This window comes from Vespula vulgaris, chromosome 4 (assembly GCF_905475345.1).
Source record: "Vespula vulgaris chromosome 4, iyVesVulg1.1, whole genome shotgun sequence".
NCBI classification, from domain to species: Eukaryota; Metazoa; Arthropoda; class Insecta; order Hymenoptera; family Vespidae; genus Vespula; species Vespula vulgaris.
In genome coordinates, this window is record NC_066589.1 from 930253 (window position 1) to 953148 (window position 22896).

General features: G+C 28.9%; 5 protein-coding genes across 8 annotated transcripts; 3 read left to right on the forward strand and 2 right to left on the reverse strand.

The window, feature by feature from the left end:
- The first annotated feature begins 711 nt into the window (after nt 1-711).
- On the forward strand, nt 712-4821 carry LOC127063586 (N-alpha-acetyltransferase 25, NatB auxiliary subunit). Of its 2 annotated transcripts, none has more exons than XM_050993568.1 (11): nt 712-850; nt 932-1069; nt 1206-1430; nt 1545-1798; nt 1908-2131; nt 2274-2583; nt 2675-2979; nt 3065-3353; nt 3479-3724; nt 3810-4382; nt 4470-4821. In XM_050993568.1, exons 2-11 carry the CDS (start codon nt 1009-1011, stop codon nt 4689-4691), a joined length of 2709 nt encoding a protein of 902 aa, XP_050849525.1. In that variant the 5' UTR covers nt 712-850; nt 932-1008; the 3' UTR covers nt 4692-4821. The 2 variants fall into 2 exon arrangements, with proteins under 2 accessions (XP_050849525.1, XP_050849526.1); XM_050993569.1 differs by having other exon boundaries at nt 2277-2583; nt 3095-3353.
- Nucleotides 4822-5058: 237 nt separating this feature from the next.
- LOC127063589 (dolichol-phosphate mannosyltransferase subunit 1) lies at nt 5059-6387 on the forward strand. Its single transcript, XM_050993574.1, has 4 exons — nt 5059-5303; nt 5412-5622; nt 5734-5924; nt 6018-6387. The coding sequence occupies exons 1-4, from the start codon at nt 5161-5163 to the stop codon at nt 6235-6237; spliced, it is 765 nt and encodes a 254-aa protein (XP_050849531.1). The 5' UTR covers nt 5059-5160; the 3' UTR covers nt 6238-6387.
- Nucleotides 6388-7322: 935 nt separating this feature from the next.
- Nucleotides 7323-12856, forward strand: LOC127063587 (centrosomal protein of 104 kDa). The gene is made up of 16 exons (XM_050993570.1): nt 7323-7604; nt 8287-8451; nt 9066-9277; nt 9387-9573; nt 9649-9860; nt 9976-10183; nt 10313-10460; nt 10549-10675; nt 10757-10983; nt 11061-11330; nt 11520-11733; nt 11798-11979; nt 12066-12211; nt 12296-12397; nt 12468-12593; nt 12682-12856. Exons 1-16 carry the CDS (start codon nt 7565-7567, stop codon nt 12750-12752), a joined length of 2637 nt encoding a protein of 878 aa, XP_050849527.1. The 5' UTR covers nt 7323-7564; the 3' UTR covers nt 12753-12856.
- On the reverse strand, nt 12264-16870 carry LOC127063588 (tRNA (cytosine(34)-C(5))-methyltransferase). 2 transcript variants are annotated; one of them, XM_050993573.1, is made up of 11 exons: nt 16704-16870; nt 16085-16564; nt 15924-16008; nt 15677-15836; nt 15499-15606; nt 15241-15428; nt 15016-15160; nt 14598-14927; nt 14154-14521; nt 13882-14049; nt 12264-13793 (listed from the first exon to the last, which is right to left on the reverse strand). In XM_050993573.1, the coding sequence occupies exons 1-11, from the start codon at nt 16767-16769 to the stop codon at nt 13675-13677; spliced, it is 2217 nt and encodes a 738-aa protein (XP_050849530.1). In that variant the 5' UTR covers nt 16770-16870; the 3' UTR covers nt 12264-13674. The 2 variants fall into 2 exon arrangements, with proteins under 2 accessions (XP_050849530.1, XP_050849529.1); XM_050993572.1 differs by having other exon boundaries at nt 15677-15839.
- A 777-nt stretch (nt 16871-17647) lies between these two features.
- Nucleotides 17648-22332, reverse strand: LOC127062927 (vacuolar protein sorting-associated protein 35). 2 transcript variants are annotated; one of them, XM_050991918.1, is made up of 12 exons: nt 21708-22332; nt 20935-21154; nt 20710-20833; nt 20442-20637; nt 20180-20374; nt 20022-20105; nt 19707-19943; nt 19338-19486; nt 18758-19244; nt 18277-18696; nt 18059-18202; nt 17648-17990 (listed from the first exon to the last, which is right to left on the reverse strand). In XM_050991918.1, exons 1-12 carry the CDS (start codon nt 21708-21710, stop codon nt 17811-17813), a joined length of 2439 nt encoding a protein of 812 aa, XP_050847875.1. In that variant the 5' UTR covers nt 21711-22332; the 3' UTR covers nt 17648-17810. The 2 variants fall into 2 exon arrangements, with proteins under 2 accessions (XP_050847875.1, XP_050847876.1); XM_050991919.1 differs by having other exon boundaries at nt 20935-21133; nt 21708-22331.
- Between the last annotated feature and the right edge of the window lie 564 nt (nt 22333-22896).

The following is a 22896-nucleotide window of genomic DNA, read 5'->3' on the forward strand; positions in this document are numbered from 1 at the left end:
TTATATAACCTGTTATTTCCAACATTTCAAGAGAGCCTACATGATTTTATTAATGAAAGTATATAAACACTACTATGCATATGTTATTTTGTCCAAGAAAAAGGTGTCAACAAATGTAATGAACTGAAGTTGATTATTTCTGGAATTTTTTCAGTCAACATTTAAAAATAGAATAAATACATTTTTGTCTAAATACATTTATATCAATAATAATTATTAATAAATATTAGTATTAATAAATAAATTACTAATATCAATAATATATGTGTATATGTATTAATTAATAATTATTAATTTTTTGGAAATAATAAAAATAAATTTATGTATGAACATACTATTTGTTAATGAAATAAGTTTCTCTCTCTCTCTCTCTCTTTCTCTCCATTTATCTATCTGTATCTCTCTCTAAATATATGACACTATAATTTAAAATGAATATACGCCATTTTGAACAATAATACCAATCCTTTTTCAATTTGATTTTGTATTACTAGAAGCTAAAATATTTTCTTTTTATAATCGAAAAAAAAAAAAAAAAAAAAAAAACAGTATTATATGTACAAAAGACATTTTGCTATTTTAGTTTCTATGTTTGTATTTTATTTTTTAAATTAATCAAAAATATTTATATACGCGATATCGAACCAATGGAAAAGTTTTATTTAACTATTCCTTTTGCGATTGGATGTATTTCTTATATATTACTACATATTACGGTATTAATTTTCTTATTGGTTTGAGAACACTTTCACAGAATTGGACTAATCTAAAGTTATTTTTTAATCCAAAATGAGTATTCGTAAAATTTGAAAAATGGGAAGTCAGTACTGGAATTATTAACTAAATATAGGTATATGAAATGTGTAATATACAATTTTTGATACAAAATATACAGATTCGTTTAGATTTATTTCGATATATCTTTTACTAGGTCGATGTCGCCCTAAACTTTCAGTTAGACGAAGGAATTCATCGGTTTGTTGATTTAAAATTTCCGTAAAAAGTATCATGGCCTCTAAGACCCATCTGGATAGTACGGTTAATGAACGTCGCTTGCGACCTATTTATGGTAAATATATTCACATTTCATAAATTTACATTGTGTATTAAACATTAATATATTTTAAAAAATAAAAATTTTCTGTCCTGACCGGCAGAGAGGTTATGTAATAACCGACAAAATGATACGTCTTTTTATATTTTAGATTCTTTAGACAATGGAAATAATAAACAAGCACTTCAGGAGGCGGACAAAGTACTTAGAAAACAGCCGGGTAATCAATGTGCTAGAGTTCTCAAAGCATTGGCTTTACTTCGACTTGGCAAAGAAAATGAATGTCATGCTATAATGGATAAAGTTCGTTCTGAAATACCATGTGAAGATTCAACATTACAAGCAATGAGTATCTGTTATAGAGAAATAAATCAACGTAAGTTTATGTTCATCATGGAGTAGTAAACGTCTTTTTACGTACTTGTATTAATTATTTACTTACCCTAAAAGCTTGACAGTATTTTTGTTTTTATAATCTTGATATTTACAGCTAATAAAGTTAGTGAAGTATACGAAGCGGCAGCAAAGGCAGATCCAAATAATGAAGAACTTCTTACACATCTTTTTATGTCTTATGTTCGTTTGGGCGATTATAAAAAACAACAACAAACAGCATTTGCATTGTACAAATTAAAACCGAAAAATCCTTATTATTTTTGGGCTGTTATGAGTATAGTTATGCAAGCTATACGAGCAGATAAGAAGTTAGCTAATGATGTTATATTGCCTTTAGCAGAAAGAATGGTTTGTGGATTTAAAGTATTTTGTTATTTATTTTAGTATTTCTAATGACAGTTTTTATTGATTATTATTATCAGATTAAAATTCTGGAAATGTTGTGTTGTATAAATAGGTATTAAAATTTGTCAAGCAAGGAAAAATAGAAGCTGAACAAGAAGTACAGCTTTATTTAATGATATTAGAACTTCAAGGTAAAAGTGAAAAAATGTTGGAAGTTCTGTCCGGACCTTTGGCTTCTCATTTATCATCTGTTCCACAACGGAAAGCAGCGCTATTGATGAAACTAGAACATTATTCTGAAGCTGCAGATACGTACAAACTTCTTATTAAGGGAAAGTAAGTAATATTCCATTTTCTTATTGTCAATATAAAATTTGTGATGACTTATAATAAATTTATGTATTAATAAATTTATATAAAATAAGGTAAATATAAAATATAGTTCTAAAAATTGTATAAATGCAATTATTTTTATAAGTAGTATTGACAATTGGGAATACTATCAAGATTATCTTTCTGCGGCTTTGAAATTTCAAGAACCATCAGAATGTTTAAATTTTCTTAACGAAATCATATCCACATCAGAACGAAAAGTGAGAGGACCATATCTTGCGAGATTTGAATTACTAAAACGTATTGGAGAAAGTGATAATAATAATTTGATGGATTGTGTTGATTTCATGTGCCAATATTTTGAAAAATTTGGCGAGAAAAGCTGCATAGCTGGAGACTTACGATTATATTTACATTTATTAACACCTGCTGGCAAAGAAGAACTACTTAATAAGGCAAATTCTATATTAATTTTTTAATTACTTCATTACTACATTATTTAATAAGTAAATGTATTCTACACAATGAATAAATTTAATTTTCTAGATAGCTGAAAATGTTGGAGTTTCACCGGATGGTTATCCAAGTACTGTAGAACAAATGCAACGACATATACATTTAGAACAATTACGGCGTATGTGCGGTTTTCACCATTCTCCTTTAGCAGACATAAATGAAAGAAAATATTTAATAAGGAGATTATGTGACCTTTATGAAAAAGGAAATGAATTATGTCCAATGACAGATAGATTGCCAACTGACTTTTGTCCTACGGATTCTTATGTACTTTTGGCCACATATTTATTACATCAACTATGGTGTGAAACCAATGAAGCCTCTTTTCTTTATGGGTAATATAATTATTGCTAATAGCAATAATTTATTTTAAAGGCAATTAGTATATATACTAATCATACAAAAATGAAACTTGTGTAGGTTAGAAGATAAATATGATGGATTTTTTAGGGCAATGAGCTTACTCGAACGTGGCCTTTTTTCAAGTCCTGCAAATTTTCATATAAAAATATTATTGGTGCGCACATATTTAGAAGCTGGTTTAGTTGGTTCTGCTGATAATGCTTTTACATTACTCGATATAAAGCACATTCAATTGGATTCACTGGGTTATCTGCATGTACCTCTTCTTGCACCACTTGGGCATTTATCATTGGCTTCAACGACACTTGATCATTCTACGAAGTTCTTCATTGCTAATTATAAGGATGTATGTATTATAAAAAATAATAGAGTTATTATCTTCATTTTTCATTCAATGATATTCGAATATAAAAGAACTTGTTTTAAGAATTTCAATAAAAAGACTATTCATACTTCTTGTTTTTATTGTAGAGTGCAGATTATTTAACATTCGCTTACAAATATGGAAGTTTTACAAAAATTCAGGAATTTATGGAATTGAGAGAACATCTAGAAAATTCTTTACATTTTGCTGTGACAACCATTGACAAGATGTTGTTAGATTTGAGTTGTTGTGATAATTTTAAGTCTCTCTTTTCTGCTTTGACTAGTATGCATATACAACCACATGAAGACAGAATCAGGTGGGATCAATTACGTGATAATCGTGATTTGGAGGTATATATCATAATTATTTATATTGTATATGATATTGAACATTTTCGTTTTTCGTTTTCATAAAATTTCTATACGCATACGATAGGTTGTACGTGAATGGGAACCTTTATCTGAAAGCGGCGAGGATCCAAGAAAACGAGAAGAGACTTGTGTATGCATGTTAAGACTACTTGCAGCACGAAATTTAATTTTACGAATTTTAGCAGCAACAGCAGAGCCAAATCCTTCACTCCTTTTTTGTCTCTCAACAGATTTGCAACAATTAGATAATGATCTTATTCCTCAAATCCTTCAAAAGTTCAATATAGACGAGAAAAGAGACAAACCATATGGTGTGTTAGTTCCTTTAGACGCAGTAGAAAGGTTACGGGAGGCTCATTATTCTGAACAATTAAAAACTATAGCGCGATTTGCAGAATTTTTAGGTCAATCTTTTTCTCTTTATAACGACTGTATAGAAATGCTCAAAACTACTTTATGTTTACAACCACTATGTCTTCCTGAACACAACAATCCTATATCTTTCAAAAACATATTATTAAGAGTCTCTACGTGTAGTGAAACACTCGCAATAATTAGTGCAATGTGTGTTTCATATGTATCACGATTTCAACCTATAACATCGAATAGAAGGAATAAGAAAAATGAAAGTCATGAGGTAAGATGAAATGTGTAAAAATTGTATATCTTAGCAATTTATCAAAATGACATATTATTATTATTCATTAACTTATTGATCTTATAGAGTTGGCGAGAAATTGCTGTTTTTCTCACAGAAAAAGTGCGACATTTGGACGCAGCTTTAAAACAGTTAGAGATGTATCCATTTCAAACAGGATTAGATGGTGATGATAAAATATGTGCCATGATTATAAAACAAGGACAAGCCAGTCTCGTACAAAGTTGCAAATCATTAAAATCACGTTCGCAATTGACATTAAAACTTTTAAGCAGCTTGAAAAGCTGAAATCATACAAAAACTTTGTACAAAGAATATTCTATCCATCCATCAATCTATTGATCTTAAACATGATTCATTAAGCATGTAAATATTTCTTAACTCTAAGCAATTATAATAAAGAACTGAGTTGTTTAAATTGTTTAGATAATTGTTTTTCTATCTATATAAGTTTTTTTTCCATGGAAGAATTTCAGCATGAGGTACAAATATAAATTGATCGATTATTTGCGTTATGATAGGTAAGATTTATATTAAACCGAAAGATAAAGTTTATCATTAAAAGATAAATGTATTAAATATTTAATTTGAAAAAATTTACAGATTTATTTATAATTATTTTATCGATAATGTTTGTCCATTAGGAAGCGTTACGAACAACGACACCTAGCTTTCAAGAAACTATACAAAGTTTTTAGTTCACTTAATTTCATTGGCTTCGTGTCACTTCAAAAACAGGTTTTTACGGATTGTTGTAATGTCTGAGGAACACGAACAAATTTTAACAGCTATGAGAGAATTATCCAAAAACGATAAATATTCTATTCTACTTCCTACATATAACGAAGTTGAAAATTTACCGATTATAGTATGGCTAATTGTAAAATATATGGACGAGAGGTAACTACACGGAAGAGATAACCTCAGTGCGTGACATATATCAAGTGATTATAATTTGATTGAACAGCATAAATAATTATGTGTTTATATGATTTGTAACAATTTCAGTAAATTTGCGTATGAAATTATTATAATAGACGATGGTTCACCGGATGGTACTTTAGATATAGCAAAAAAGTTACAAAAGCTTTATGGAGAAGATAAAATAATTTTGAAACCAAGGGAGAAAAAACTTGGACTAGGAACGGCTTATATGCATGGAATTAAATATGCGACAGGGAACTTTATCGTTTTAATGGATGCAGATCTTTCTCATCATGTAATTATCATGTGTTTATATGATGATTTATGAATTAGAAATTTATACTTTTTCTTTCAAAATATCTTTTTGTTTCGCTAATGAGCGATTAATTATTATTTCATATTTAAGCCCAAGTATATTCCGAAAATGATAGAACTTCAAAAATATCAAAACTTGGATATCGTTAGTGGAACGAGATACGCTGGAGGAGGTGGTGTTCATGGTTGGGATTTTAAAAGAAAATTGATAAGTAGAGGTGCTAATTTTTTAACACAACTTTTACTAAGACCTGGTGCGAGTGATCTTACAGGGAGTTTTAGGTAATATTTAATTTTTTAACTATTTATTTAGATATAATAGTTCAATTCATGTTATATAATTTTGTTATATTTATTTTTTCTCTCTCATTGCAGGCTTTATAAAAAAGATGTATTAGAACAACTCATTAAATCATGTGTATCAAAAGGATATGTATTTCAAATGGAGATGATAGTAAGAGCACGACAATTTAATTATACAATAGGTGAAGTTCCTATTGCATTTATTGACCGAGTATATGGTGAATCTAAACTGGGTGGTTCTGAGATTTTCCAGTTTGCAAAAGGTCTTTTGTATCTATTTGCTACCACATAAAAAAAATTTTTACATACGTATTAAAAGATATAACAACATTCCTTTTGAATTTATATTATGATAATAAAAAATCTGTGTATATTAAAATGATTATGAAATGAAATATTTATATATGTATGTACAAATAAAGAATTATAAATTTGTATTTTATACTATAAGATTTTTATATTTCTTTATGCACGTTGACAATAAAAATAAAATAATTTAAACAAAGTAAATATTTTCAAAGGTATACGTAATTTATATATAATCACTAAATTTTCAAGAGACGACTCGCTCATTAATAAAATTAAATGAATATATCAGTTAATACTTATGAGTTTTATTAATTAATACGCTCGCTGATGTTACAAATAAATTAATTTAAGTGGTTTGTCTATGTAAATATCAGTACTTCAAAGCACGTGTGTACTCACGTGGTCGTGAATGATAGACGCAAAGACGTATAACGATTCGCGCGGTTTTATCCACCCTCGCCGCACCCTGTGACGTCACGCAGCCTCCGTTTATTGATCCATTACGATATTACAGTCTATATTTTGACTCAAGTATAAAGGAAAAAGATACCGCGAATGCAGATTCTTCTTAACGATTAAATACTTTACATCTTTATGAAGACAACATCGGTATTTTCTTACATTTTTCCATAACGACGAGATGTACCTAATGAAGTATACCTAAAATTCATACTTTTCTATAATCTCGCAAAGTGCAAAGTACTTTGAATCTTTCAAAGAAGAATGATTTCATTATCAGTAATGAAAAATTAGTAATAAAACAAAAAAAGAAAAAAAAAATTGAAAAGAAAATAAGAAAATATTAAGCAAATATTGTTGTACAAATATCTCTTAATATTCATTTTATTTTATCGTGATATCGTAATAATTATTTCATCGATGGAAGTATAACAATATCGCAATGTTGTAATGACAATTACACGTGTACTTGTTCCAAATAAAAAATCGATAAAATTTCCGGTGAATTTTGTTTTGCGAATATTGTATAATTTACAAAAAAAAAAAAACGATTGATTAAATATATTCGAACTGAATGAAATTTGGATATTCGTCGAACGACAAGAAGAACACAGGACAAGTCAGTCAGTTCTGTCGCAAGCTTCGCCGCGGCCAGACGTGTAGTTAGTCTGCCAACGCGCCGGGGTGAAACTTGTAAGCTCCAATTCTATCGAGCTTTCAGATGGCTGTGCCTTTAAAATTTTGACCTATCTTTTTCTCCCTTTCTCCATTATTTTATAATTTACTTTGATTTCTTCCGTCGTCGTAATTGCCGTTCATTATTTCGCGTTGAAAAAGAGATTTCGTCGAGTATGCCGAGGAAGATAGGATTCAACGTCGTTTACGCCACGAGTAAGTAAAAATTAATTAACAATAAAATGTTAAAATAGTTCAAATGAGATGAATTTTTATAACCTAATAATCAATATTAAAAGTATTGTTCGTCGGTATTCAGTCATTCGTTTATTCATCCAAATTCAAAGAGGATCCGCGAAGGCATGAGGTTTACATGGTTGCGTGTATTTAGGCGCATTGATTTTCTTTTAGATTGCGCTATTAAAATTTCGTTCATTTGCATCCTTTTTAAATGCCACGAACGAAACGCTATTATACGCCTTGAAAGGAATTTTTGTTGTTTTCTTTTTTCTTTCTTTTTTTTTTACTGCCTCGAGTTAAGAAAATATATTAATCATTGAATTTCGAATCAACTGGTTCTCTCTGTTACTTATTAAGAGACAATAATTCTTGTACCTTAGTGTCGCGTGACACTAGTTGACGTTTATCTTGTAAATCGTCGGAAGGATGTAATTTGACGTACAACGTTAACGAATGTACGATGAGTAGTGATTTTTAAAGTTAATGAAAAGATCAATGTATTCTAGCGTTAGGGGTTGCTTCTAACCCCTAAAATATATAAATACCGTCTCACATGCTACACGTGTACAAGTTTTATATGCATGGAAATTACATAATGAATTTTGCATGGAACGATTCGAAATGTTATTTCTTTTCTTTTCTTTTGTTCTTTATACAGGTGAAGAGGATAGACATTCTTCTTTAGAATTAAATATACATGGACCGACGGTACGAGGCTGGCAAAGTGCAAGAAAGTGTACGTATCCTCAAGAACTTATACTGCGTCTTCATGGACCTACGAAACTCACCAGGATACAAGTCCTTGCACACCAGTATCTCATACGTAGGTTAAATTCTTGTTACTTTTTTATTTTCTACAATTATTAAAAAAATATATATATATATTCTTATACATAAATATATACATCTACGTATATATGTATATATATATTTCTATATATAAATATATACACATTGAAAAAAATATTATTATCGTTAATTTTTATATTTGCAAATCAAAGTATCGATGGAATCCAATTTCTGTTTCTATTCTTCTCAAATCCATGAAAGAAAATGAAGTCTCGTTTGTATCAAAAAGCATTATTGTTATTTGGCTTCTTCTCTGAAAAGCAATTTGAGTAGAGTGAAAATCGAATTAATGCCGTACTTAATTCGACTTTCCGAGGCTATGTCCTGTCGTTATCTCTTCTTCGTCCTTTTCTCGTTATACAACCGGAAATGGAAATGGTATGTCGGCAAAAGAGATTTCGTAGAGTACTAGATTACTCGTCAGACAATCAATGTCAGCCTATAGAGTTTAAAGGCTTCGTTTAATAAAAGTTATTCGATTTTCAAACGATAATTCTAACCAATGTCACGATGAAGTTATTTATAAAAAGATGTAATTGAATGTGAAAGAATTAAAAAAAGAATATATATATACATATTACGTTACAGCGGAAAAATTGGAAATTTGGACGACGAAAGAAGAAAATGCTTCCGTTACGTCGGAGTTCAGTTATTTAGGGTACATTACCTTATCCGACAATGCTTCTACTCTTTATAAAAGTAGGGAGCTTAAAAGCGTTGCACTTCCAGAAACAGAAGCGGTATCGCTCAAACTCAGACTTCACAAACCGCACAGCAATGCGCACAATATCCATGATCAGGTATATATTTGAATTTAATTGGGAATGAATTTCATTAATATTTAATACAAACAAATAAAAATAGTTATTAGTACGTAGTCAAAATTGTAACTTTAAAATATTTGATCAGGTTGGTCTGATCGCGATCAATATTCTCGGAGAACCGTATGGTCACGAATTAAGTGGTCAAGGAGATGCACCATATAATCCTCATTATACGTCTCCTTACGACGATCTAGCATTTGAGATGTATGTTGATCGTGAAGTGGCAAAAATTATTAGACAGATGGAAGCAAAAAAGTTACAGGCCGTGGAAGGTAATAATTTTCTGAATTAAACATTTAATCGATCGTCTTCGTAATATTCCTTTCTTACGAATTTTGTTCTTCCAGAGGAAAGGTTCGAGTACGCATCGAAGCTCAAAGTAGCAATGGAAAATTTAAGAAAAGCCGGAGAACGTCTCGGGAAGTACGAATTGGAAAAGAAATATGCGATAGCTTTGGAAGATTATGACAAAGCAAAAGCGAAAAAAGCACAGGCGCAACAGTATAGGCAACAAGTTTATCAAAGTTTAGAAGTCGAAGATTTACTTGAAATTCATGGGGTAAGCTTACTTTGCATAATCAACAAGAGACAATTGAATTGAAAAAAGAAAAAAAGAAAATATCCGAGTTAAACGAAACAAGGAATTATGTTTCTTCTTTCATTAATATCTATAGCCATTAGAAAAGAATAATTTATCGTCATTGGAAGGAAAAGAGCCGATAACCGTGGATACTTGTACTTCGAACGTAGCTACAGTTGCGGAAGATATCACGTCTCCTCCGAGATTAGTTGTTCCACCTAATCGCGATGGAGCTTTATCACCTACAGGTCCAGCTCATCAACCACCTGTATCACCGTTACATCAAAAACCAAGTAGTCCTGGTATAATATAACTCTTCTATACTCTACAAGTAAAAGAAAAAAAAGGAAAAAAAACTAATTTAACAAAAATTTTTTTAAATTGCAAATTGTGCTTAAACGGACGAATAAATATTTGTTTTTATTTTTTAGAAGTTACCGATAGCCCTACAAACGGCATACTCGAAAGGCAGAATAACTGTAATAAAGGATCATTAAGAAGAAAAACGAAATCTGCAGGACCTGCGCTCCGATCCAGTTACGAGGCTTACGAGGAAAGAACTATACCTGCTTTGAGGCAGTAAGTAAATCTAAACTTTTGTATTGATCATACACAACCATACATTCTTTATATTTTCCCAGTGCGTTAATTATATAATGTGTTCTAGTTCGCACACGAATGAATTCACGAGGGAATGCCATATGGACAGCACAGAAACAAAAGCTGCATCTAAACTTAATGATAGAGAAAAGAAACAAGCTGCATTACCTATAACTGTATTTGGAATGGAAATGGTAATAAATATTTTTATTATTAATTTTTATACATACAATTACAAACAAAATATTCGACTTATTATTAAATGATATATTTAGGTGGAAAAGTTCTATTCAAAACAATTTACTGATAAAGAAGAAGGATTAATGCAGTTAAAAGAAGAATTAAAAACCTTTGATCCGGAAGTATCGAAACATTCGGCAAATAAAACCGCTAGGGCTACAATTTTGTTATTACATAGAGCTTTAAGAGACAAAGTCTTCAGTGTTTATAGCTTAGCTGCGCAATTAATTAGAATTTTTTTTGCTGAATTTGCAGCAGACAGGTAAAAGTAATATACATACGATCATCCATTTATTCCATTTATAAGAGACACGAATATTAAAAATAATATTTTCTTAGGGTATCATCGACTGAAATTGCAAGAAGCGTAGAACGTTTACTTCCAGAACTTCTGACAAAATCAGGAGATACGACTCCAAGAATTCATAATATGGCGGTGCATACAATCCTCAGTATGGCAGATTGTAAATGTGTCAGAGAATTGCACATAATTCCAGTTCATTTAACAAGACCAGTCAGTAGTAGTACGCATCAAAGATTGGCATTAAGTAGGCTAGAGATGGTAGAACAGTTAATATTAAATCATGGAATATCAACAGATAAACAAAGGTGATATACTGCATGTCATTTTTACTATATACTCTTCTATTATATCAAATCAATCGTTGAGGAATATTGGGCCTCTGTCATCAATAATAATTATTCTAAATATTTATTCGATCTACAGAGGTCCTTCCTCAAAATTAATCTTAAACATTAAAATACAATTACTCTGATAAGACATTGCAATTGTTGCAGTGGTTTGACATGTCGGACATTATCTGAACTGGGTTCTTCAGGGTTGCATCATCCTGCAGAAGCAGTACGAAAAGTTTCAGAAAGAATTTTGGTTTTAGTATATAAAGTTAATCCTAGGTTGGTTCGTAAACAATTACCTCCTGATGATGATATTACAAGAAGAAACTTACTGTATCGTCAACTCTTTCACGAGTTCGATTTGATAGATCTTCAGGTATATGATTTTATAATTAGAAAAAAAGAGATGTGTATACAATTTTCGTACTAATTAATTATAGAGAAAAAAAGAAGCCGAAAGTGGATCTAAAGCTACGACGACTCCAACGCGCACAAAGTCAACAGAAAATAATGTAACAGAATCAACAAAATCTCCTCAAAGGACAAGTCCAGTTGTTAGTACGGGTAGTTCAACGAGTATTACGTCCCCGTCCGAAAATAGTGCTGATCACAAAGGAGATAAGTAAGAATTATTTTTAAAAATACTAATAATTTATACGAATATATATAAAATTTATCTATAGAAATAATTTTTATGTACTATTCCAGAATGTGTATATTTTGCTTATCCAAAGGACAAGTTTATTCTGAAGAAGGTCTAAATATACATTACTGGAGAAGCTGTCCAATGTTAACAAGATGCGAAGCGTGTAAACAAGTTGTTGAAATTTCTTATTTGAATTCACATTTACTAAGTAATTATCTATTCGTCTACAAATTTGATACAATTAAAAAAAATCCAAGAAATTTGATATTTATATACTTCTTTATTTTTATAGATGAATGTGATATGAGGCGCAATTATATAAAATGCGATACTTGTAAGCAAGCTGTATATGAAAGTTCTTTCGATGAACATAGAAAAGAAAAGACATGCTCAAGTATGACTAAGTTTAAGAAAAACGTGCGAAGACAAAACCATAAAATTAAAATAACAAATTTTGATTTCAGAACCTATTGAAGGCCACGAACATTGTCCACTCTGTCATGGACTGGTTAATCAAAATAAATGGAGAGAACACTTAATGGGAGATCAACCATGTAAAAATAATCCACGAAATAAAATTGGAAAATCTTGTAAGCTAAACTAAAATTATTTTGATATCAAATATTTATAAATAGCTATTGGTAAAGTTGATTATTAAAATTATTCTATTTTATATAGGTTCCAGATCACCATCTAATACACAAAATCTTGGTGGGAAGTTAACTTCACCAACTGGAAAAGATTACTAGCATTAGCCATCCAATTCAAATTTGTTATAGTCCAACAAATTGTAGAAAATTTTTATAATTTCGTTTATTTTTTGTAGTTTATATATTTGTTATAACTTGTCCAACGTTTTTCATATTTATACTTATATTTAACTCGTTTTCTAGCTAAGCCCGTCCTTCTCGTAAGTAAAAACGTTTAGTTAAAAAGATCGTTAACTACACATGACATAATCTTCAATCTTTGAAAACTAAAATTCTATTATGGAATAAAATAGAAAACGAACAAAGTGATATTTAATATAATTAAAGGGTAAAAATTAGTCAAGTATAGACAAGTTTACATTTTTTGCAAGTATAAGATAAATACTCCAGATGGTTGAATTTATCTAACAATATAATATCAATCGTTATGGCATTAGCCACCTCAGAATTCATGATTCCTCTGTATCCGGCCAATATTTATAACACGTTTGTACAATATCCTTTAATAACAAAATCTTACTAGGTCCATGACCAAACAATAATAATAGTTCAAAAGCATTAATTCAGAAGGGTATTTCTTGCTCAAATATCATAAAATAAGATATGTAATTTCATAAAAGTAATTATTTCTCAAGACATAGATAGTAAATACATTTCCCATTATTATAAATGTCTCGATTTTTACCCTTCAAAGTATTTTTTTTTTTCTATTTTTTTTTACGAATCTATGTTATTTGATATTCCTTTATATGTTTATTTCTATTTTAATAATGCAAAACTTGTATAAAGTTTATAGTAAAGTATACATATATAGGTATTTTATTTGTATGTAACAAATATTGTATGTGCATATGTGGTAAAGAACGAACATCCACTGCTCTAAGGAACATTAAGTTGGTAAAAAATTATTACTAACAATTACGTGATATAATTGCTAGTAATAAAAATTATTTGAATTTTTTTATAAAGAATCACCATTTTCAGTGATTTTCTCTTCGATAACGGTCTCCTCACTTACCGATTCTTCATTATTAATTTCGTCTGTTAACAAAGTGCGGTTTTCCTTGAATTTATTTTTTTCTAAAAAATATATATGAAAAACAATAGTTATTTGTACAATTTAATTCATATATTTTGTATATATCATTATACAATTCAGACTACATACCAAACATTGAACAGTCAGCTCCTAATAAACGTAAATAGTGAATCGCATCATGAATAGGTACATAAGCTCTGAGAGACATAGTACCTCTCCAACCTACTAACTGTAATTTTAAGGGATATAGCTTATCAGTTTTTTCTTCTTCATATAAAAGTATACAGCTACCAGTTGCTGAAAGTTGAGATTATTTACTAAGCATAAGATTTGAAAGTTTATACATACATTTTATTAATTATATTAATTAATATCAATATATAATATTAAATAAATAATACCAAAATCTTTAAGAAGTTCTTGAGTTACTGAACTCAATTTGATAATTTCAGGTGGTGTACGCGGTTCGTTGTTTTGCAAAAGCATAATTAAGTCTTCTTTCATTACTTTAAGTTTTCTGCTTTTGCCAATATAATGAAAAATACTTTGCATCCCTTCCTGAGCAAGCCTGAAGGCGCATTTCATGTTTTTGTTGTCGCAACGTACAAATGTCTTAACGCCTGTATTAATCATTTTGACTTTATTTTCATTTGATATAACGATATCACGGATGGCCGGTGACGTGAAATAGATGTTTTTCTTTTTTCCTTCGTGACATCTGACTAATAAACATCGTGGATCCAAATCATCAGATATGTCATAAAATTCTCTAATGAATTTAAGAAAAAGTTCAACATTTTGTATACTACAATTTGAAAATTATAATAAAATATATTAAATCTTACTTAATTGATAACCAAACATCTTCTTTATCATCTTTGAAGAAAACAAACGGATCTTCCCTATATCCAATAACTCTTTTACGTTTTCTTTGAGGTTCTTGCCACTTCCTTTCACTTTCCAATGATCTTTTTTTATCACCTGCATTATTTTCTACTTCTTCGTGTTCTGCTTCCTCTTCAAGACTCAGTTCATCTTTTTTGTTATCAGTGTTTGTATTTTCTATGTTTTGATTAAATACACTTGATCCATTTTCCCATGGTAAAGGTTTCACTTTTTCAAGCACAGCAACAAAAAACCCTCCTGTGTCTTGATGATGTGGTAATATTCTCATACTATATAATTTAGAAATATAAATTATATCGCTTAAACTATATAAATTATTTTTAAAGAAAAATAACAAGTCAAATAATTCGAATTTACCAACGTTCAAGATGAAATTTTGAACAATCTTCTTTATCTGGTGGAAACATTTTCGGTCGAATTTGCGTTTGCCACTGTTGAGGTACATCCTCCCATGAGTTATAATATTGTAAATTTTTAGAAGCTGGTAACCAATGTGTTACACCTAAAACATTTCTTTATTAAAACTTCCTTTGAATTACATAAATATATATATATATGATTTTGAAAACTGAAAATACTGACCAGGATCGCATATTAATCCTGGTACTAAATCTCTACAATCTACCAATTGAACAGAGTCCTGTGTTTCAACAAGAACTCTGTGAAGAACTGCTTCATTCTCAACAGGATTTAACGAACATGTAGAATATACCATCCTACCTCCAACTGCTAATAATTCTAATCCTCTCCTTGCTATTCTATATTGAATTCTTTAAAACAGCCAATATGAGTTATGAATCATAACTTTTATAATTATATTAACATAACTATGATATTTACCCATGGAGATTATCACCATTTGCTGCATTCCACTTACACCAAATATCTGGATTCTTTCTCATTGTACCATCACCGCTACATGGTACATCAGCAAGTATTCTATCAAATCTATTTAAAGTAATGTTTGCATTAATACATGAATAATAGAAGATTATATTAATACATGAATTATACTAACTTCAAAGTATTTTTAGTACCATCTGCTTGTGTCACACTAAAATTTGGCATGATCGATGAATCATGATTCGTGATAAGGATATTAGGGCTATTCAATCTTTTAGCTTGATGTACAAGCATATAACAACGATTATTATCAAGATCATTTGCTATCACAAAACCTTCTGTTAATAAATAAATTGATTAGTATATGCAAGTTGTGTTTCTTTTGCATATAAATAAATATATTAAATGTAACAAATTTATACCTGGAGGTATATTACCCTCATTAGCATGTATCATTTCTATCAACTGTGCTGTTTTTGATCCTGGTGCAGCACACATGTCTAGTACCTACAGAAAATTATATATACTAATATATATTATGAACGTTATAATTAATGAAATAATCAGCGACTTATATATTTACCTTGTGCCCAGGTTTTACATCCAAGACTAAAGGTGGTACCATACTAACTACTTCTTGTCTACTAATACTACCACTATTTGTCTCTGCAATTAAAAAATTATGTAACCTGAAATATGCTTCAGATCTACGAATATCTTTTCTTGTTAATTGTAACTGCCATGCTAATTCTTCTGGATAAAATGGTAAACAATGTAATATTGTTTTTTTCTTGTCAGTATCTTCTTCATCATCTTCTAAGTTAGTATTTAAAATTTCCTTGAAAAAATCACTCTTTATAATGTCTAATAAAACTTTTGCCTCAGATTTTGAGCCAGTAATACGAAATGCTACAGGAAGATTTTTTCTCATTGTAGTAATAAATTCATCCCATTTTTCTTCAGGGATTATATTTTGTGTTTTATAATAATTTTCAAAATCCTTATTTTCCCTGATTATATCAGCATAACTTCTGTGTGGTGTATTATCCCATTCGTTTTTTCTCTATTTAAATTTCAAACAAAAATTAAGAAAATTATATTAATAGATGAAGCAAAAGAAATAAATAATACAGATTATTGAAATAGAAAAAATAACCCTAAATCGTTGCCGGTATATACAATAACAAATAATAAATTCTTACTTGTTGTTTTTCACGGCGTTTCTCAGCAAAATTTTTTTTTGGTTTATGTTTTCTTCCTTTACCCATTATTATTTATAAAAGGTATTTAAAAGCTCTTTTTAAAATAAACACGTGCCACTATACCCACCAACAAACCACTTTATTCGTCAAATTGACAACTGTAGATGGCGCCTTTATATATATAAAAAAAACCCCGCGTAATTAAAAATGATTACAAACAAAGATTTATAATAAAATAAATGTATATGTTTGTATATTGGTTCATATATCTACTTACGTTTTTATAAATATATCGAGCTAAACGTTCAAAACATAAGTGAAACCTGTGTAATTCAATTTTTATAGATCAGTAAGTGATATTGTCGTACACTGTGACACGCGTTGTATGACTTAAATCGAGTATAAAGGGTTAACGGCATATTCAAACTGTTATTACCAACTGAGTATCTAATTGTTAAACAGAGATTTATTACCATCGATCGAGTCGTCCAGTCGGTAAAATAGAAATTTTCTTTTGAGTTCACCTGCTAAGTGACTGTTTTAAAAATTTATTATCTATGTTGTATCGCAAAAATTAAGAGATGAATATACTCCTCAAACATAGAATATATGTAAATATTGTAAAATTGAATTAAATTAGAACAAAATAGCAGTTTTTTTTCTAATCAATAATTTTATTACTTAAATTCATTGATATTATTGACATGTCTATTGATTGTATTTGATGAATATATTCATCATGAACAGATGGAAATATTTTGTGCTATAACGACTATACTCGTCATACAAAAATTTTAATTTTGTCTACATAATGCACAATTTTATATTATATCAATTTAATTTTGTTAAGTTTATATATAAAAAATATTTTGCAAAGCATTTAGTAAATTTTTATTAAAACAATTGTATATAATTATAATTTAATAATAATATTTTACTACACATTATTATAACAGCTTATTTTATTCAGATAGATTAATATAATCAAATCGTTTTTCACATATGTACCTTAAACAAACACGTACTTCTAAAATTTCGAATCATCGCATTCTAGGTAATTTTTTTCTAGAATCATATTTACAAAATTTTAATAAAGCTTTTATATTATTACAAAACAAGGCGTTGGTAAGATAAACCCTCGGATTCCGGTGATTCCATTCTATTTCTTAAGTGTTCCAATGTATTTGCTAAATGTTTTTGAATTTGTTCCGTTTCTTCACTAACTTCCAAATTAGGAAGTTCTTCCCTAATTTTTGCGATCACTTGATTTAAAATTTGTATGGTAACCTACAGCAAATAGTCATATTTCATATGTATTATTACATAACTGTATCAATGATTAATTATCACCTTACCGCAGTATTTCCTTTTTCATAAAAATAAATATAGTGATTCAACAATTCTACATATAATTGTACTTGTACAGACGTATCCATACATTGACTTGCTATCCTTATTCCTTTTTTTAAACAATCTAAGACTTTATTTGCATCATGCATCTAAAATTATATCAATTTTAATTATATAGACATAAAATAGCTATTTGAATATATTTTCAAAAGTAGATATTTACTTCTTTTCCAGCTGTAGCTAAAGATTTTCCAGACCAAAATATGTGTGAACACGTAGCAACACCTCTGCACTGATCTGGTTTTCGTAATAATTTGCTAGCATATAAAGCACATTGGTTTCTCACTGGTTCTGCATTTTCCTCGCTAAAACAACTCATCTGTTCAAACGTAGCAATAATTAATGTGATGGCTGCAAGTTGGGCTTTTGAATCACTAATCTCATCTTCGTATATCGAAAATGCTTGACTCATAAATTCATAAGCAACCATTTCAAAGTTATTAAAACGAATTTCTCCTATAGCAATAGCACCTTGAAGAAACAATCTTAATGGTAATTCTGCTAATTCAGCTTTCATTAATGCAGTTATAGTTGTATGACAAAATTGAAAAATTTTTTGACACTTTTTCTGCCACATATCATCCTAAAAGATACAAATTTAATTTATTGACGTGTCTTTTTTTATTTAAAAAAAATCTACACACCTGATCTTTTAATCCTTTATATGTAAAAGCTAATTGATATGCCTGGAAGATAATGGGTGGAAGTGTATATTTTATTCTTCGATTACCACCAGCACTGAAGTGTTTTCTGGCAGCACTCAATATCATATATTGTTGATCAGCAGTATCAGATTTAAAATGATGAATTAATCGACCAAGAAGCCCTTGTTCTTCTGCAAAATCTTCAGGATCTTCTTCTATACTAGGCTGATCAGATTGATCTTGAACCAATGGTGATACCATTGACAAAACAGCATCCACTTGTTCTTGAGTTGGTATCAAAGTTTCATTTTCTAATATATTGGTTATTATATAAATAGCTAATAATTTTCTACCCTCGTAATCAAAATATTCTAATAAAGGCGCATAATGTTCCAATTTTAGGACAGTCAAAATATTTTTATAATTATCTACAGGAATTTTCATTAATCTAACTAATTCTCTTGATACAGCACTATTGTACTCCAACCTAAATAAAAATTAAGTTTTAGTATATCTACCTTATCTGTAATTAATGAAACAAAAAAAAAGTAATTACTGCTTATTTCATTATTATACATACTTATCTACATTTTGTTTTTGAAATATTTGTACAGTAGTTAACAAAACTTTGTCAACATAATCTACCCTGTCTGGATAGCACTTATGTGCTAAATTAATGAGAGCTACTTGAAGAGAAACTATATCTTCAGCTGGCATATCTTGTCTTGTCTAAAAGCATAAAATATTATTTAAATCAATAAATATGCCAATGAGTATTCTTCAATATTTCATCTTTTCAATCATTCTCAGACTTAAACTAAATAAGTAAGGAAACTGTGTAGAATATATATAATCATGTAAATATCAAGTTACATAAGATCAATCATCACTGAATAATTTTGAACTATAAAAATTACAGAGTTATCTTCTATCTATAAATTATTTATACCTGTATAATAGTTGCTATTTGATCACTAAATACATCAAAAAGTTTAACGTCTTGTGGAATTCCTGGAACTTGATTAGGACTTCCTGGCCCTCCCACGCCATCAGATCTCTGACTGAATGCTGCAAGTCTATCTATTAAGGAAATTATTATATTTTTTACATTTACTCCATTTTGCAATTCTGCACAAGATTTTAGGAATGCGTTTAGTGTCTGTAGATGAAATTCTTCAGGAAATACCTACGTATAATTTTAAACAATTTTATTATTTATATGTTAAGGATATATTTAATTACTAATTATTTATAATGGTCATACTTGTATAATACACTCCATGAGATATTCTTGAGCAATTGCATCCCTACAACTGACTACTTGTTCTAAAATACCTGGTAATACTAACTGAAAGCAATATTTAATAAAAATAATATTTATGAGATATATTTAATGTGAGAAATTCAATTTTAAGAGTTTACCTTTTTATATTTATCTAAGGTAACAGATTCTAATTGACTTAATCGTACAAGATTTGTTCCAACCAATATTCTTAATTCCTCTCTTTCTCTTTCTCGCCTCTCCCTATCTCTACTGTGACCTTGATGTTGCATGCGTACCCATAACTTATTCATTTCTGCAAAATTCATAAGAACAAAATCTATGCTGTCACGGACCTGTAAATAAACACTTCTCAGCACAAATCTCTATATGAAAACTGTTTTTTGAAGTTCTTTTACATACAGTTCCATCTTCATCGTCGCCTTCTGCAACATCCGGTAATATATTACGTATACATTGCAATAAATAATTTCTCAAAAAAAGACCTCTTAAAGGATGTTGTACACCTCTACACATTTCTACCAAGTCTCGAAGAAGATTTCTTTTTAGGCCTGGAGTTGTTTTTATATATACTAATCCAACTGTGATAAGCAAATACCTGTAATGTTGATATAATTGTTTATATATTTAACCTAAATAGGTTATAGTATAATAAAAAATATCAACATACAATCTTGGTACTATATTACCAACATATTGCACTAACTCATATAAATCTGTAACTTTCCTTCCTTTCTGAAATTCGTCTAATAAATATAATTCTAAATGTCTTAACTCATCTGTAATTGCCATATCTAATATCATATTATAGGAAAACTTTTTCTACGTTATATTCTATATACAATTTATGTTACGTATAATAATAAAAATAGATGATTTACAATATTAAGGATACAAAGTTCATAATAGCTTTTTGGACTCAAAAGGGAAGTCCTTAGTTCTCCTAACATCGTAGAAGCGTGTTTTAATGCATCCATGAGTTTCATCTTATCCAAACAATGCTTCATTTGAAAAGCTTGAACTTTGACTACGCCTATTGCATCTTCAAGAAGTTTTTCTTGTTCTTCCACCCCGGTCATGGCAGATGTCATTGGCTGCGAGAAAAATAAAGATACCTACCAGGAACACCAGGTAGTACCATGCCAGGTAAGCCATTCAAATCGAGCATGCACCACTTATTATGCTTAAGCATCTGGGGAGTCATTGAGATAATTACATTTACTAAATAAAAGCTATTTAACCTGATAAATAACAGATTTGTCCACAACTTATTATTTCTTCACAATAATATTGCTGATATTAATAGATGAAACAAATGAATAAAATAACTAAAATAATATATATATATATATATACACACACATATATATAAAGGATCTACTTTAATATTATTTTTAAAAAGTTACTATATACTACAATAGAAATAATATTAAACTTTAATAATACCAACTGTATAATAAATTAATTAATTATTTAAAAAGAAATATATCTTTTTGAATACGTGAAGATGTACTTAAAGATGTATACTTAAACATTTTTACATAGATTAACCTTTTCATGCAGTAAATTTGATAAAGATAGTCGCTTGTATCTTTACTTAGATCATAAGGTTAATAAAGCTTTCAAGCAAATTATAAAATACATTATTTAAAATGATACAGTATTTACCATTTTTTACGAAAAAATAAATAATCACCACACTTCGAAAATACCCTCTCGATAAGGAATATATATATATACTTGACTTCAGTATAGTTCTTTTCATAGGGCGTGTCAAGCCGGTAGGTACATTGTACGAGTGATACACTTATTTGTACATTAACACGGTCATTAATTTCTTATAGTGTTTCTCTTCTCCATATGACCAAGTTTTTTTTTCATCAATTATGCTTATCATTGAATACTTGAGGATTAACAAATGTTACAAACAATTCGTTGATGTCTGAATAAACGCTGAGAATGTAATAACTAATAACGACATCTACCGTTCCATGACGATTTTACTTGAAAATCAATAGAAAAACCAAGAGGAAAGACAGTGAAGTACTTTCACAATAATATCGTTAATTAAGAATCGTATCGAAGAACAAAATTAATATATAATTTTTTATGGAATTAAATAATATTTTTTTCTCTCTAAAATAATCTTATTTGAATATTCTATGCTATAAATAATTTAAATAAATGTAAAACAAACAAATGAGAAACTCGAATTTAAATATCTGCGACGTTGATTGTTCGGTATCTTCCCGTAGTTAATTTTAAACTGACTGTAGTTAATTTTGAAAATCTTTCAAGTCACTCGTTTTTGTTTGTTTATATCACCGGAGAATAATAATAATTCGAGTTTGTAATTCGCATCTAAATAAATTGTACATTAAAATTATTTTGTATTTAAAATGAGTTAATAAATATGAAACGTTTAATTATTTTATATTTTATATGTAATAAATAAAAGTATTGTTTATTCAACATTGTTAAATTAAACCTTGTTACCGCAATTATTTGTATTAATATTTCTAATATCGTTAAATTATCTTTGATTGTATATGCAATTTGTAATGTATTTTCAAAATCTGCAAATTTTTGAAATAATTCATAATAAATCAAAATTAATTATGAGAATAATAATAAAATAATATTGAAATATAGATATTTAATATTAGTAATATCAATTAAAATATATAAATATATTCTTCTTTCTATGTACTTCTATATTTGATTATAAGTATTATTTAATTCATTTTTTATATAATATATGGAAAAAACAATCAATTAATTGAAATTAAACATATTGTATTAAACATATACTTATTAGATATATAGAATAAAAAGCTTGCGTACTTTTGTTTATGTA